The sequence below is a fragment of the Cylas formicarius genome, unplaced genomic scaffold (assembly GCF_029955315.1).
Source record: "Cylas formicarius isolate icCylForm1 unplaced genomic scaffold, icCylForm1.1 PGA_scaffold_3__17_contigs__length_32017465, whole genome shotgun sequence".
Classification (NCBI taxonomy): domain Eukaryota; kingdom Metazoa; phylum Arthropoda; class Insecta; order Coleoptera; family Brentidae; genus Cylas; species Cylas formicarius.
In genome coordinates this window covers 17331442-17344883 of record NW_026844326.1, presented here as the reverse complement: position 1 = coordinate 17344883, position 13442 = coordinate 17331442, and the positions used below count along the sequence as shown (strand labels likewise).

Sequence of the window (13442 nt, the reverse complement as noted above, 5' to 3'; positions counted from 1 at the left end):
TCCACCAAGAACTTCGTCGTTATGGGAAAGCTATACGTAGAAAATTTTAAAAATTTGGAATTAAACTAACTTTGGTGGGGGTGATCCGACTAAAATGATTTCAAGACAATATATAAAAAGTCAGTGTCAACTTTCTTATTTTCAATGGAACACCGTATATACTATTGCTTTTATGGATTCCCCGTAAAATTTTATACCGAACTATATATATATATATATACATATATATTGTGAGTATCTTAGCCTAGTGCATTGAGATACTCATATCGAGGTGGCCAAGGCCGTACCTTGACCATATCCTATAAATCGGGCTTTTATTATTAAAGTAAATCACATTTCGCAAATCAGAAAAAAATGGGATGATCTTATCTGTATCTTTAGTATTAGTATTTAGAAAAGCAAAAAATTAGGCGTCAACTGTTAATATAAAAACATGAATATATAATTTAATGTAAATAAATAGCTGCATCCACCACGAGATGATTGTGTATATAATTGGTTAAATATAATTTTGAAGCATATTTATTTGGCGCTTTCGCCTTCATATCGTGAAAACGAAAAATCAGATAAAGAAAGACTAAATTAGGGCGAGTGTACGGCAGTTCATTAACTCAAAGATCAAACAATGTCATACTCCATCATCATCATCTATCCATTCAGTTCAGCTCGTACTTGTTGGGGTACTTATTTTTACTTTTGCCGCCTGAGAAAGAATAAAACGAATAGCGTTTCGAATGTCTTTGTTTAGGTAAAAATACACATATATCGAATTACATTAATCTCAACCGCATTGTTTTTAATCCTATCTAGTATATAATCTAGTAGATTAAGTTGTGGGGGACCCTTTTCTGCTGATACCATTACATTACAACGATTATACAAAATAGACGAAAATAAAAATACCCGCCCGCTATTTACATCCTCGAGTACCGATAACGTCACTTATTTATCAGTTCATTTTTATCACTTAATTTGATTGTGGACGGTAACCATATCGTCTAAATTATTGCATTGTCTATAAGGATTATTTTGATCCAAGTCTATTCGCCCTTTGATAGAGTGAGTTTTCTTTATGATGTTTTGCCTTACTTTGAGCTCGCTGATCAGCTCTCTGTTACCCCTAAAACTGCTGTTCATAGAGTCCGTCCGTTCTAAGTTTGACCGAGGGATTAAATAAGCAGGAAAACTTAAATCGTGTTGAACTCCACCACTCTCCACAAATCTTCTTTCGTTCCGCCTGACGGAGCTGCTTCTAGACGAGTGCAAAGATATATTATTGTATTCCTCAGGCGGAGTATAAGACGGCAGAACTTTATCGAATATTTCTCCGATGCTGATCTCGCTACCATGGGACGCTGAATTTTTGGTACTTAGAGATCCAGCAGTAGACACCGCGCTGTCTCCAGACATCCTTCTGTTGCGCAATTCGTCGCCGATTTGGTCCGCTCTTTTGATATGTCTTTCCTGTTGCTTTTTCGCCAACGACTTCAGTAGTTGTTTGTTGATATCGTTGTTAGGGTCTTCTGGTGGTGCAAAAAGCTGCGAATTCGGAGTGATGGTGGCCCAAATGTGTCCGGTATGGGTCTTGATAACCCCCTTTTCCTTTTTAGCTTGACTCTCCCGTTTTTGATCGGACTGTTGGTAAATTATCGCCCCGTAGGGACATTCGGCTTCGTGTTGCCAAAGCCCCCTGCCGAATTCGCCCCTCTCGGGACACCCTTTGCTTCGGAAACTGCAAGGGAATACCAAGGTTTTGGAAAATGTTTCATAAGGAAGGTTGCGTCTGCAATTGGGAGGCACGCCGTTGCTGTTTATACATCGATGACAAATATTTTTGCCGTTGATTTGAGTATAGACGGGCTCGCAGCTAAGAAAACCTTCGCAGACCACGCATTTGATGTAACCGAATATGTGCTCGGGGACCGTCGTTAATCTTAAATCTGAAACAAGGATTTTTATGGACTAATTTTCAATATTTTTGCTATTCGATAAAATTATTTCAGTAAATAAGTGGATTTAGTCACTGAGATTAAGCAAGTTTGGCACGCAGAAAATGCTAAAACACCTTGCCTGTTACTTTGGACACTTGGTGATGACTCCCAACGGCTACTCCACGTATAATATGTGCTAAAAAACTTAACTTAATAATTTCCACGGAAATAATCAAAACTAACCAAACTCAGGCAATAAAGTTATAAGATTTAACTGCGTTTGAAACAAATTCTCAAGTGACAGAAACCTCTCGCAAAAGAACATCGGAAGTAAAAATACCAATAACTGTAACTTTTAGAGCTGTCACACGATTAGAGAATAGTCTGTAGTCCGAGATATTGAAACATGGGCAAAGATAAGCATAAGAATTAACAATGACTAAACGAACACCACGACAAGCGCTTCAGAAATGTCGAGAAAACTGGACCTTTATACAACATAAGGACGAGAAAATCGAGAATAAATTGGCTATACTCATACAATAACAGTATTAATTAGTTTATATTTTGTAAGGTAAGGTCTTTTAAACATGGAAGTTTTAATTTCAGTTGGCTTTCAAGCATGACTGTGGTACAAAATTACCACCAATTTTTTGGCATAGTACTCCGATCATCTTCAGATAAAATAAGCAGACTTTATCTATATTAAGTTTGTTCATATTTCCATTAGATCCTACATCCTAAGAAAACAAAAAAAAATAGATTTGATTCTTTACATCGGCACTTCTATTAATATGGTCGACAACGGAAAAATTCACTTCAAAGTAAGTTCGGTTACTAAACTCTGTGTGTAATTTGAAACAATTTTTGAATGGTGATTTTGTGACAGGAATATTTGTGAAACTAAAATCGCAACTGCGAATTATATGAAACAATTTTGTTTTGGTTACTTTGTTCCAGTTAGTTTAACATTAAATTACAATCACAAATGAAATGGCATGACGGGAAATATCACGGCCGGCATTTAAAAAATACTATAACGCCTCATTTACCTTGTTTAATCAATCATTAATCTCCGTCAAACCTTTGCGCAACGCTGTAAAGGGATAATTATTCGTATCGTTCTTTTAATGTTATTTACTAATTGCGAATCAATTTCGGAAGAAGTCATTGTTTCATATTTATTCTTTAATAAAACTTTCCCAATTGAGAATTTAAAATTGTTTGTACATATTTGTAATATTCAAAAGTTGATGGTAAACGAAAGTATTTGTTTTAAAGGTTACAGTTATATAGACAATTGACAGTAAATACAAAAGAAGAATCAATCCTATATATAAATATATATAACTTACGCGTTATGTATAAATATAACATGACAAACTAAGTTAGCGAGTTCTTAGCCTAACAATTATCATCGAAATTACCATCGACTAAATGAATTGGATCACTATACAACAATTAATTCAGTTTCGATTTGAAATCATCCTCCGATTTCGTATGTAAGCTGTCAAATAACAATAAATTGATATCTGTAAACTCTTTTGAATGGGCTGAAATTTGTCTTAAATTATACGTGGGGAATATAAGGGAACAATAAATCGAAACCTTGCAGTAATTCAATAGGACCAATAATTTTCTTTAATACTCAACAGCTTGGTGGTTGTGATGAGTTTATCTGTGTTGTCAACATTTGATTGCTATTTTATAATCCCGAGACACTGTACCATGCAAATATTTTCTTCTGTTTGAGTGGAAAATCATTCACTCTTAAAGAAAATCCTCATAAAGTGATTTGATATACCGTCCTATTATACCACGACACATAGGGATTTATCGACTTTCAGCCACCGCTTTTAACATCGTGTGTAAAACATCACCACAAATTTTCATAATATTTGTGTACTTATCTTTTTAAGACTGCCCGAAATTCGAAACTTTTTGTTTCACGTGTAACGTGAAAAGGTCAGCTTAATGCGATTTGTTAGAAACTCGGAATTGATATTCAACGCTTAGAGTTTTCCATCATTTTATTATTAAACTTTTGACCCAGTGCTCTTGTTTGAATTGTAACGATGGCAATTAAAACTCGCTTAGTTCGACCGAAACAGGATCTGCTGTTTTGTGGTGTTTCGAGACAGCCATAGGTTTTCCTATTTCCGAATAGAAATACGATTTCAGTTCGTGTTGTTCGTTTCTCCGTTTTTAATCGCCGATAATATATAACGGTAGATAGGAAAATTACAAATTATATTTCTTTTACCGATATGTTGGAAACACGTCGATAATAGAAAAATTCCTTACGTACCCTCTTTGGGGAAGTCTCGTTTTCCTTTGAAAAACGCCCCGGGATGCGAGCAGAGGAAACCACATCCTCCGTAGTAATGGCACTCTCTTTCGTGGATCAGGCTTTCGTTCCACTGCAGCGTCACGGGACAATGATTTCGCCAGTTGATACACGGATAACGGAAAATTGATTTTAATGCTTCTAGGGAATCATTTCTGAAACACACATCAATTGGATAGAACATACGCATACAACAGCTCATCAAAACTCAACCACTATTAGTAGATATTTTATGTTCCTCACAAATGTGACTATTAAAATATAAAGTAAATAGACACTCAAAATTTGACCATTAGTAAAAGAATATTAATTCTGAAGATGCCAAGTGAGATTTTGGCGAAACGTCTGCAGGATTCCAGTCGGAGTTCAACAAGCGAACGGATGAATATAGTGTCATCATATATATATATATATATATATATATATATATATATATATATATATATATATATATATATATATATATATATATATATATATATATATATATATATATATATATATATATATATATATATATATATATATATATATATATATATATATATATATATATATATATATTCTCACGTATTGATTCACGGATTGAAAAATGTGATGACACTATATTCCGGGATATCATCCGTTCGCTCGTTGAACTCCGACTGGAATCCTGCATCCGACTGGAATCCTGCAGACGTTTCGCCAAAATCTCACTTGGCATCTTCAATGCTCGCGCTCCAAAAACACTTCGAACACTCAGTATATATATATATATATATATATATATATATATATATATATATATATATATATGTATATATATATATATATATATATATATATATATATATATATATATATATATATATATATATATATATATATATATATATATATATATATATATATATATATATATATATATATATATATATATATATATATATATATATATATATATATATATATATATATATATATATATATATATATATATATATATATATATATATATATATATATATATATATATATATATATATATATATATATATATATATATATATATATATATATATATATATATATATATATATATATATATATATATATATATATATATTTATGAAATGAAACGAATTTAAGTGTTAGACATAGTATCCAATGTGTTGGGTTAGAACCACTTAAACAGGTCCAATTGTCTGTTTAGCAGAATATTTCTATGGGTAGTGTATTTAAGTCAAAGCAAAGAAATATATCCGAGTATTAGTTTAGGCGCGAGTATTTATGCATTCATACTTTCACATAACTTATTCGCTCTGTAACCTATAGCTTACCTATAATGATCTCTGGCTAGCATTCGACATCGTCCGCAGAGAGTGCTAGAATCCTCCAATAGGTATAGAGGCCCACAACTGAGAAAGTTCTCACAATGTCGACATCTTAGTTCTATCAGGTTGGCAAATGCTATGGTAGGCCTGTGCATTCTGAAAAATCATATGGAATATACTTCATTTCGTTTTGTTTAATTTAGGACAAAATTTTCAATCTATTTTAAGAGTATTTCGCCTATCTATCTATTGACAATGTATAAAGTCTAAACATTTTTAATACCGAAATACGTATTTATCATTTTGTTCTCGTATCAGCAAACAAAATTCATAAACCTTTATTAACTATGCCGTGATACGCAAACGTCAATATGCTTCGTATATATATGTACGTATTCGCGTTAATCTTTTTAAATACATACGCATAGTGCAGCAATTTATTGCTTAAAGCACTTTGATCGAACAGAGCGTATCCATCTCTATATTGGGCTGTTAATGATAGAGAACTCCTCCAAAGTCATTGGGATCAATTTTCCAAAGGGGCCGCTTCAAAGGGAATGCTGATGGAATTCCGATGCATCGGCTTAAAATCAATCGAGAACATCTGACTTCGAAATAGAATTTTAAATGAAACAGCTCCATCACTACTTAAAACTTTTGGTATTGCTAAATTTCCGCTTACAGACTGAAACCAGGAGAATGTTGTAAATCATTTTCTCAAGTAAAAGTTAAGAAAGTTTTCCCTGTATCGATTTAAGCAAAATGCTAGAGAAGTTCTTCTGTTTCAAATCGTTACCTGATATTACGGTTTAAGGTTGCAGTTTAATGGGTAATAGGCAGCAAACGGAAAATGATTCGGCTAATTTTGTAAATGAGTTTAAAGGCCTGTGTTTAATTTGTTCAAAGAAAGGATCGATTAATATAAATTCCAAAATGTTGCGAAAATGTGAATGCGAATAATGCTATAGAATGGTTCGTTTTTTTTATAAATCAAAAATACACATTTTTATACACTATGGAATTTTTACCATGACATAAATTATTTATCAAATTTAAAATTGGGCGAATGACTGTGGGAATCATGCAGTTTAAAGAGTCTTAGTGGGCTACTATTACAAGAATAATGAAAGTGTCTTCAAATGTCAAATAACTTAGTATATTATGTAATCACTTATTTCAAGACAACTTGATTGGAAAAACAAAAGTAACGTAACTTCTGAAAGAACAATATCTTGTTTCATTTAAATACTTAAATTACAAGAAATAGGGTTGAAGGGTTTTAACAATATAAACACAGTAACATAAGTTTTGGATAGTAATAATCAGCATTTTCTTCCAAGCTTCGTTGATTTAATCAATTAAGGACTGTTTATTTGATACTCATGTAACCCCAATTTGGCTTCCCTCCTGTTGTCAAAGGTTCTCAATGGACTCAGGTACGGTGATTGTGCAAGCCATTGAAGAACATGTACATCATTTTTTGTAACCACTCCTAAACAAGACGGGATGAATGTTCGTACTGGCCTCATTCCGTCAGAATTAAACTTATACATGTACATGTATAACCCGGCAAAGCGATTTCTCTCAGAAAGCAGGAATGATTTTTAAATTAATTGATTTTTATGAAATTAAATGTAATTTGGCAACACTGGACAGTTGGCGCAGAAGCGTCAATACAGCGTTGTAACCTACGCAGTTTGGTTGTTTTGGTCCACGTCCTACTGTGTTCGCGGCTGTTGTCTTGGTTGTGGCGTATTTCTACTGTTCTAGAACGTGTAAATATGGAAACAAAACATGGTGTTAACAATCCAAATAACTTTTGTTATATCTGTGGTAGTTATGTCGTAGTCAAGCAAGTGCAAACTATAATTTCTTTTGTGAAAAATGTATACCACGTTTATTTTGGTGTAAAAATTGGCGACCAAGACAAGTCCTAGGCTCCTCATACTCTTTGTTACTTTTGCGTTGAAACTGACCAAATGGTAGGAAGAAATGTTTAAACTTTGGTGTTCCTATGGTATGGCGAGAGTCTAAGAATCACAGTGACGATTGTTATTTTTGTTCGCGTTCAAGGATTCAACAGAAAAAATAAGAAACAAATTGTGTATCTCAATCTTGACTCTGCTATTCAACCAGTTGCTCATGGACCAGATGTATCGATATTCACCGCTCCAAAAGAAATATAGAACAGTCCTATAGTTAGAATCAGAGGACCTTAATTCCGACCCAGATAACTCAAATTTCACACCAGATTTCAGAGAGCCCGAAGTGATTAATCAGAGCGAATTAAATGATTTCATTAGTGATTTGCATCCGAACGAACCCTTACGTGATACTAGTAAATGTATAGAATATTTGAAATTAGCCTGTCAATAATATACAAAATCAGTTTTCAAAATAAAAACATCTGTCCAAAAAGTTTATTTTTGTAGACCTGTATTATCCTTGGTCCTAGCAACAACTAATCTTTTGGGAAATTCTTTTGTTTCTCTATCAATCCAAAAAGTAGTTTTCCTGATGTTGAATTTTGGCAAGTTAAAATACTTGGAAATAGCAATCTTTGACTTTCCTTCAAAAAAGGCCTTTACTACCATTCGCTGCATCGCCGTGGAGATTGGTTTTCCTTTTGGCATATTTATTTCTACAAAAATCGAAACTATTAAGCATAATGAATCTGCAAAATGTTATATTTAAATTTACTTTATCATAAAATTTGCTTGACTTTTGTCCGATATTATATATGCTGACTATGTCTCCATTATGTTCAGCCTTTTGAACGAGGCCAGTAGACGAAGCAGGTTCAAAATTCACACATTATTCAAAGTAAATTTTAGGCCTTAACCCACAACAACTTATTTACAATAAAATTAACCGTTGTCAAAAATAACTTCATACTTTCTCGTACCAAAATTTTACTAATTGAAAATAATTTACCTGGACATCGTATCTATTACAAGAAATGTAAATGTGGTAGAGGTTATTTATTTTCCCGAAAACTGGGAAATGCTTTGCAATAAACTTTTCCTCAGCTGCATAGACGCGAAAGGCTTGATATTAGCAACATTTATGAAAGTAATCGTTTTCACTAAATTCAAAACCTTAATTAACCATTAAACTACAACCTTAATCTAGTTTAGGGAAACTTCAACGGTGACCATTTCCTGAATCGATGCAGTGAAAACTTTCTAAACTTGACTTGCGAAAATGAGTTACAACGTTCAAATAAAATTTGAAGAGGCATCGGAATTCCATAAATGTTGGGTTTAAAGTCATCCCATTTAAAAATTGATATAACAGAGAATTGCAAGATTAACATTCTCTGTCCTATCCGAGCTTAAAGTATCCTATTTTTTGCCTCTCAAAAAAAATTATTATGTTACAATTATTATTGGAGAGTCTCTAAAAGGCCAACAAATACCTAATTTAACTTTTCAAATTTAAAACCCTGTAATTTTTTAATGTCCGAATAGACGAAAAAAAAAGGTTTTTAGTATTGGTAATTCTTTAACTTACACCCAGTAAATAGAATTCTCATTGATGGCGCTAGATCCTATTTCACATCTGCCAGTATTAAAAATTTTATAAAAACGTATCGGAGATATCAGACGGCAAAATGCAAGCCTGAATATTTCAAATTATTAACAATCTATAAAACAAACAAATGTTGTTGCGATTACCTCTGACGTGTGTAATCCTACACAATGTGCTTGTATATCATGCTCAAAAATCATGCTATAAAAATATGGATTATCTGGATAAGATGTTGGCAAGACGCAGATAAAGCAATAAATACTTTTGGCGTTTATAGCTAATGACGTGTTTCGGTGTTAAAATTTATTGACTTTGTTTAAGGGAAGCTAGACAGTCGATATTTGCTGTTTTCATTCATAGGGAAAACGGTACTTGCGGTATTATATGAAAACATGTTACATACATTATATATTTTTCGATAACCTAATTATTGTTTTGACAAATATTTCTAAAATTATGAATCTATTTAAATAGGCACTCTAATATACTAACAATATATCAAGGAAATTATATATATATATATATATATATATATATATATATATATATATATATATATATATATATATATATATATATATATATATATATAATTTCCTTGATATATTGTTAGTATATTAGAGTGCCTATTTAAATAGATTCATAATTTTAGAAAAATTTGTCAAAACATGATGACACTATATTCCGGGATATCATCCGTTCGCTCGTTAAATTCCGACTGGAATCCTGCAGACGTTTCGCCAAAATCTCACTTGGCATCTTCAATGCTCGCGCTCCGAAACACTTTGAACACTGTTCACTGAACACGCACAAGCAGCACCGTTACCATCTCCGGCGCAGAGTATAAATACCGCACGCACCGCCGATAACCTCCCAGTGTTCGAAGTGTTTTCGGAGCGAGAGCATTGAAGATGCCAAGTGAGATTTTGGCGAAACGTCTTCCAGTCGGAGTTCAACGAGCGAACGGATGATATCCCGGAATATAGTGTCATCACATTTTTCCATCCGTGAATCAATACGTGAAAAAAAAAAAAAATATATATATATATATATATATATATATATATATATATATATATATATATATATATATATATATATATATATATATATATATATATATATATATATATATATATATATATATATATATATATATATATATATAACAAAGTCGCTTTTGGAAAACACGATGCGAAATATGTGATTGTTCTGAAAGTTTCCTAACCTCGAAATATTTAGATGAGCTTTTGTGATCAGTGTCTAACAATTTCTATCAAATTGAACTGATCGTTTCGAGTCGCCATAGATATTACTCATTTCTGGATTTCGGAGCGTCAGTTATTTTCTTAGAAGCTTATCTGTGCGCCTATCGATTATTTTGCATACAATAAATAAAATGGATTTGCAGATAAATGACTTTCATTCGTAGTAATGGGAACCTATTAATTCGCGCGTTTTGGATTTATCCCGCTTAGGGCTAAACCATCGATAGTTTATCAATATTAAAGAGTTATTGATTGAGTAGAATAAGAATGACGAAAGGGTTAGTGTCAATTTATTCTACAAACCAAAATTACAATATTTTTGATATTTGGTTCATATTAGTTTGCTCCAAATTTCTCGAAAAGTTGATTCGATTGCAGTGCAAATACGTATTGCTATTACGAAGTACTAGGTTTTAAAAAACCTATGAAATTGGGGAAAACAAAAAAAAAGGAGATATCCGCGTTCTCCACTTTTTTTTGGCGCAAATAGAACGAAAAATTGTAAGATAAATGTATTGACTTAGGATGAACTTGGGAATAAAATGTCCTTGAGATATTGCTCTAAAGTGAGCACAAGTTCGCATATTTAGTTTCTGTATTTATCAATTCAATTTCAGTGTCAGATATTATTTGGGAAACTTATAGGTAATGATTTTAATAAATTCACATAAAATTTTTTAGAAATGTAAGGAAACGATAATGCATTTCTACAAGCTCGAAACTAGAAATTTCCTCGTCCAAAAGACCGACAAAATGCATTTTTTCGAGAACCGACTTACCCAACTTTGCCGCTCTGCTAACCAAAATGACCATGGTAACCATTATAAGGAAAATTATAATGTATCTACCAGAGCAGAATAGAGAATAAAGAGAATAAAAATAACATTAAGTTTCGAGCATTGAATTTTTCATTCAAAATGAAGTAAAAAGTATTGATTCTACCATTACTATTTTTAACGCAAGAAATTTAATTAATTTACTACTTCTTATTTTGCCATAGAGTTTGGCACACTCTGTATAGAGTTTCTTATGGTTGATTGTGATGTTAAAAGAACAAAATGCCAATCAACCTCCCGAAATAGTAATTATCAAAAAAGGACCTCGAAAATTATTTGATGAGTTAAAAAAACATTTTTGTTTAATTTTTGAAAATTGTGTTTAGAAGGCTGTGACCGTAATAAATACTATTTTTCTACTCCCGTCTGTAAAATACCTAATTGCCCACCGAACTAGCGTGCAGGAAGCGTCACTTTATCATGTCAGTTTCCTTTCCCATGAATCCGAGCCACTTCGGACATTTCCGGGATTTTACCGCACGGATTTGGGAGCAATCGGGTCAGTGAATGTATTCGTTTTGTTTTGCGAAAATGTACCCGAAAACTAACGGTCGTAGAAAAAGTATATTATGCAACACGTTCGGTAAACTTTTTAACTCACTCGTTTATTAAACACTCGCTCCGCTCGTGTGAAATAAACTCGTGAGTCAAATGCCGTTTACCGCACTTGTTGCATAATATACAATTAGCGGATCACCTGATCTAGGGAAAAATTGTAAATGAAACTTTTCTTTACTTGTCTAATGGCAAATAGCATTTAATGTAATGAATTATTAATTTTTTAGGATAACCCAGCTTACAGCTAATGTAATTTCTAGAGCCAGGGAGTGTCGTATACAAGGAGCACATTTTGAAAAGATTCTGTGAAAGCTTCCTCTTAAAATGAATTGGTTATTAAGTAAATATCATCTCACTTATTTAATTCAAATAAATACAAAACTCCAGTTCCAAAATAACTGAATGTGATGTTTTGTGTCAATGTAAAACTTGTCTTCCAGTAACACGCGTTGATATACCACTTTCAAGTCGATCCTATGGACATTGTTGAGATTTTATTTTCTAACAAAATATTGTGTTTAAGTATCCCGAAAAGTGACAGATTTAAAAAGAAAAAAACATATTTCTATTCTCTTGTACTTTTGAATTTCCGGAAAAAATGCTTGTAGCTTATGATATACGTATACATACAAGTTTTTGACTGTATCCCCGTATTCCAAAAGCATATCAACTTTTTAACGTAATAAAATATTTTCCAGAAAAAATTTTAATAGTTGAATCTCAGAAGAAATTCTCCCTTGAATTTTATTTTGTTTAAAATACTAATCTGTTTTTTTCTTCCCACTGCTTGAGCTTGTCGATTGGGTCTTCTGCGTCTTTAATCTTACGGACTTGACAATTAATAACAAATAGAAGCAAAGTCATCCAAGTAATATTTAACCTTTTAATACAAATCGCTAATGTCAAACATTGTGTTTTCAACTGTAAGGCGATCGCTTTATTGTAGAAAAATTGCCAAGATTATTTTTATAACAGAGACGACATATAGATTTTAAAGGATACTACTGAAAATCTTAAATTACAAACAAGTACTATACTATTCTCGGTATAATAAATTACGTGAGTTAAGTACGAAAATAGAGACCTTTTCAAAATTCCTTAGCATGTGTTTTTCATAATATAGTTTATTTCTAGTCTCCGAGGGTATTCTGCAATGTAGTGTAGTTTCCAGTCACTCGTTTATTCTATTCTGGCTTAGTCATGTCAAAACAAACTCGTGATTGAAGTCGCGTTTATCAACCTTCTTTACCTAAATCTATTAATTTATAGTGAAAAAGGAATTGGATTGTTGTAGGAAAACGCAATAAACATTTTCGCGTGAGTGAGATGAAATGGTAAACTTTTGACTGTCCGTAGATCTGCATCACGTGAGGAAACGTTTTAATATTTTACGGAAAAATTCCGACAGTTGTTTTTTCGAGCTATAAACAAAATTTCGCAACAATATTTCACCTGCAAGTTTTCCTCGTCCAAAAATATTCTGATACGAAGAAACGCTAAAAAGTCACGTACACATCGCACCCACCCGGAAAACTTTCAACACCTCCCGCTTTACACTTGAGTTCGAAACTGGATTGTTTTTCATCGCAGGTATTCGCAATTAGATAAAAATGAAGATAAGCTCCTTATCGGCCGTAACTAAATAACAATAGCAATTA

The 13442-nt window shown here is 32.4% G+C and overlaps 2 protein-coding genes across 4 annotated transcripts in view; one reads left to right on the top strand and one right to left on the bottom strand.

Moving 5' to 3' along the window:
• Window positions 1-13442, top strand: part of LOC132700028 (probable G-protein coupled receptor CG31760) — a 156249-nt gene that overhangs the window by 85392 nt on the left and 57415 nt on the right. The gene's annotated exons all lie outside the window — the stretch shown is intronic.
• On the bottom strand, window positions 730-13346 carry LOC132699488 (uncharacterized). Its single transcript, XM_060666237.1, has 4 exons — window positions 13237-13346; window positions 5598-5747; window positions 4240-4433; window positions 730-1940 (listed from the first exon to the last, which is right to left on the bottom strand). Exons 2-4 carry the CDS (start codon window positions 5744-5746, stop codon window positions 964-966), a joined length of 1320 nt encoding a protein of 439 aa, XP_060522220.1. The 5' UTR covers window position 5747; window positions 13237-13346; the 3' UTR covers window positions 730-963.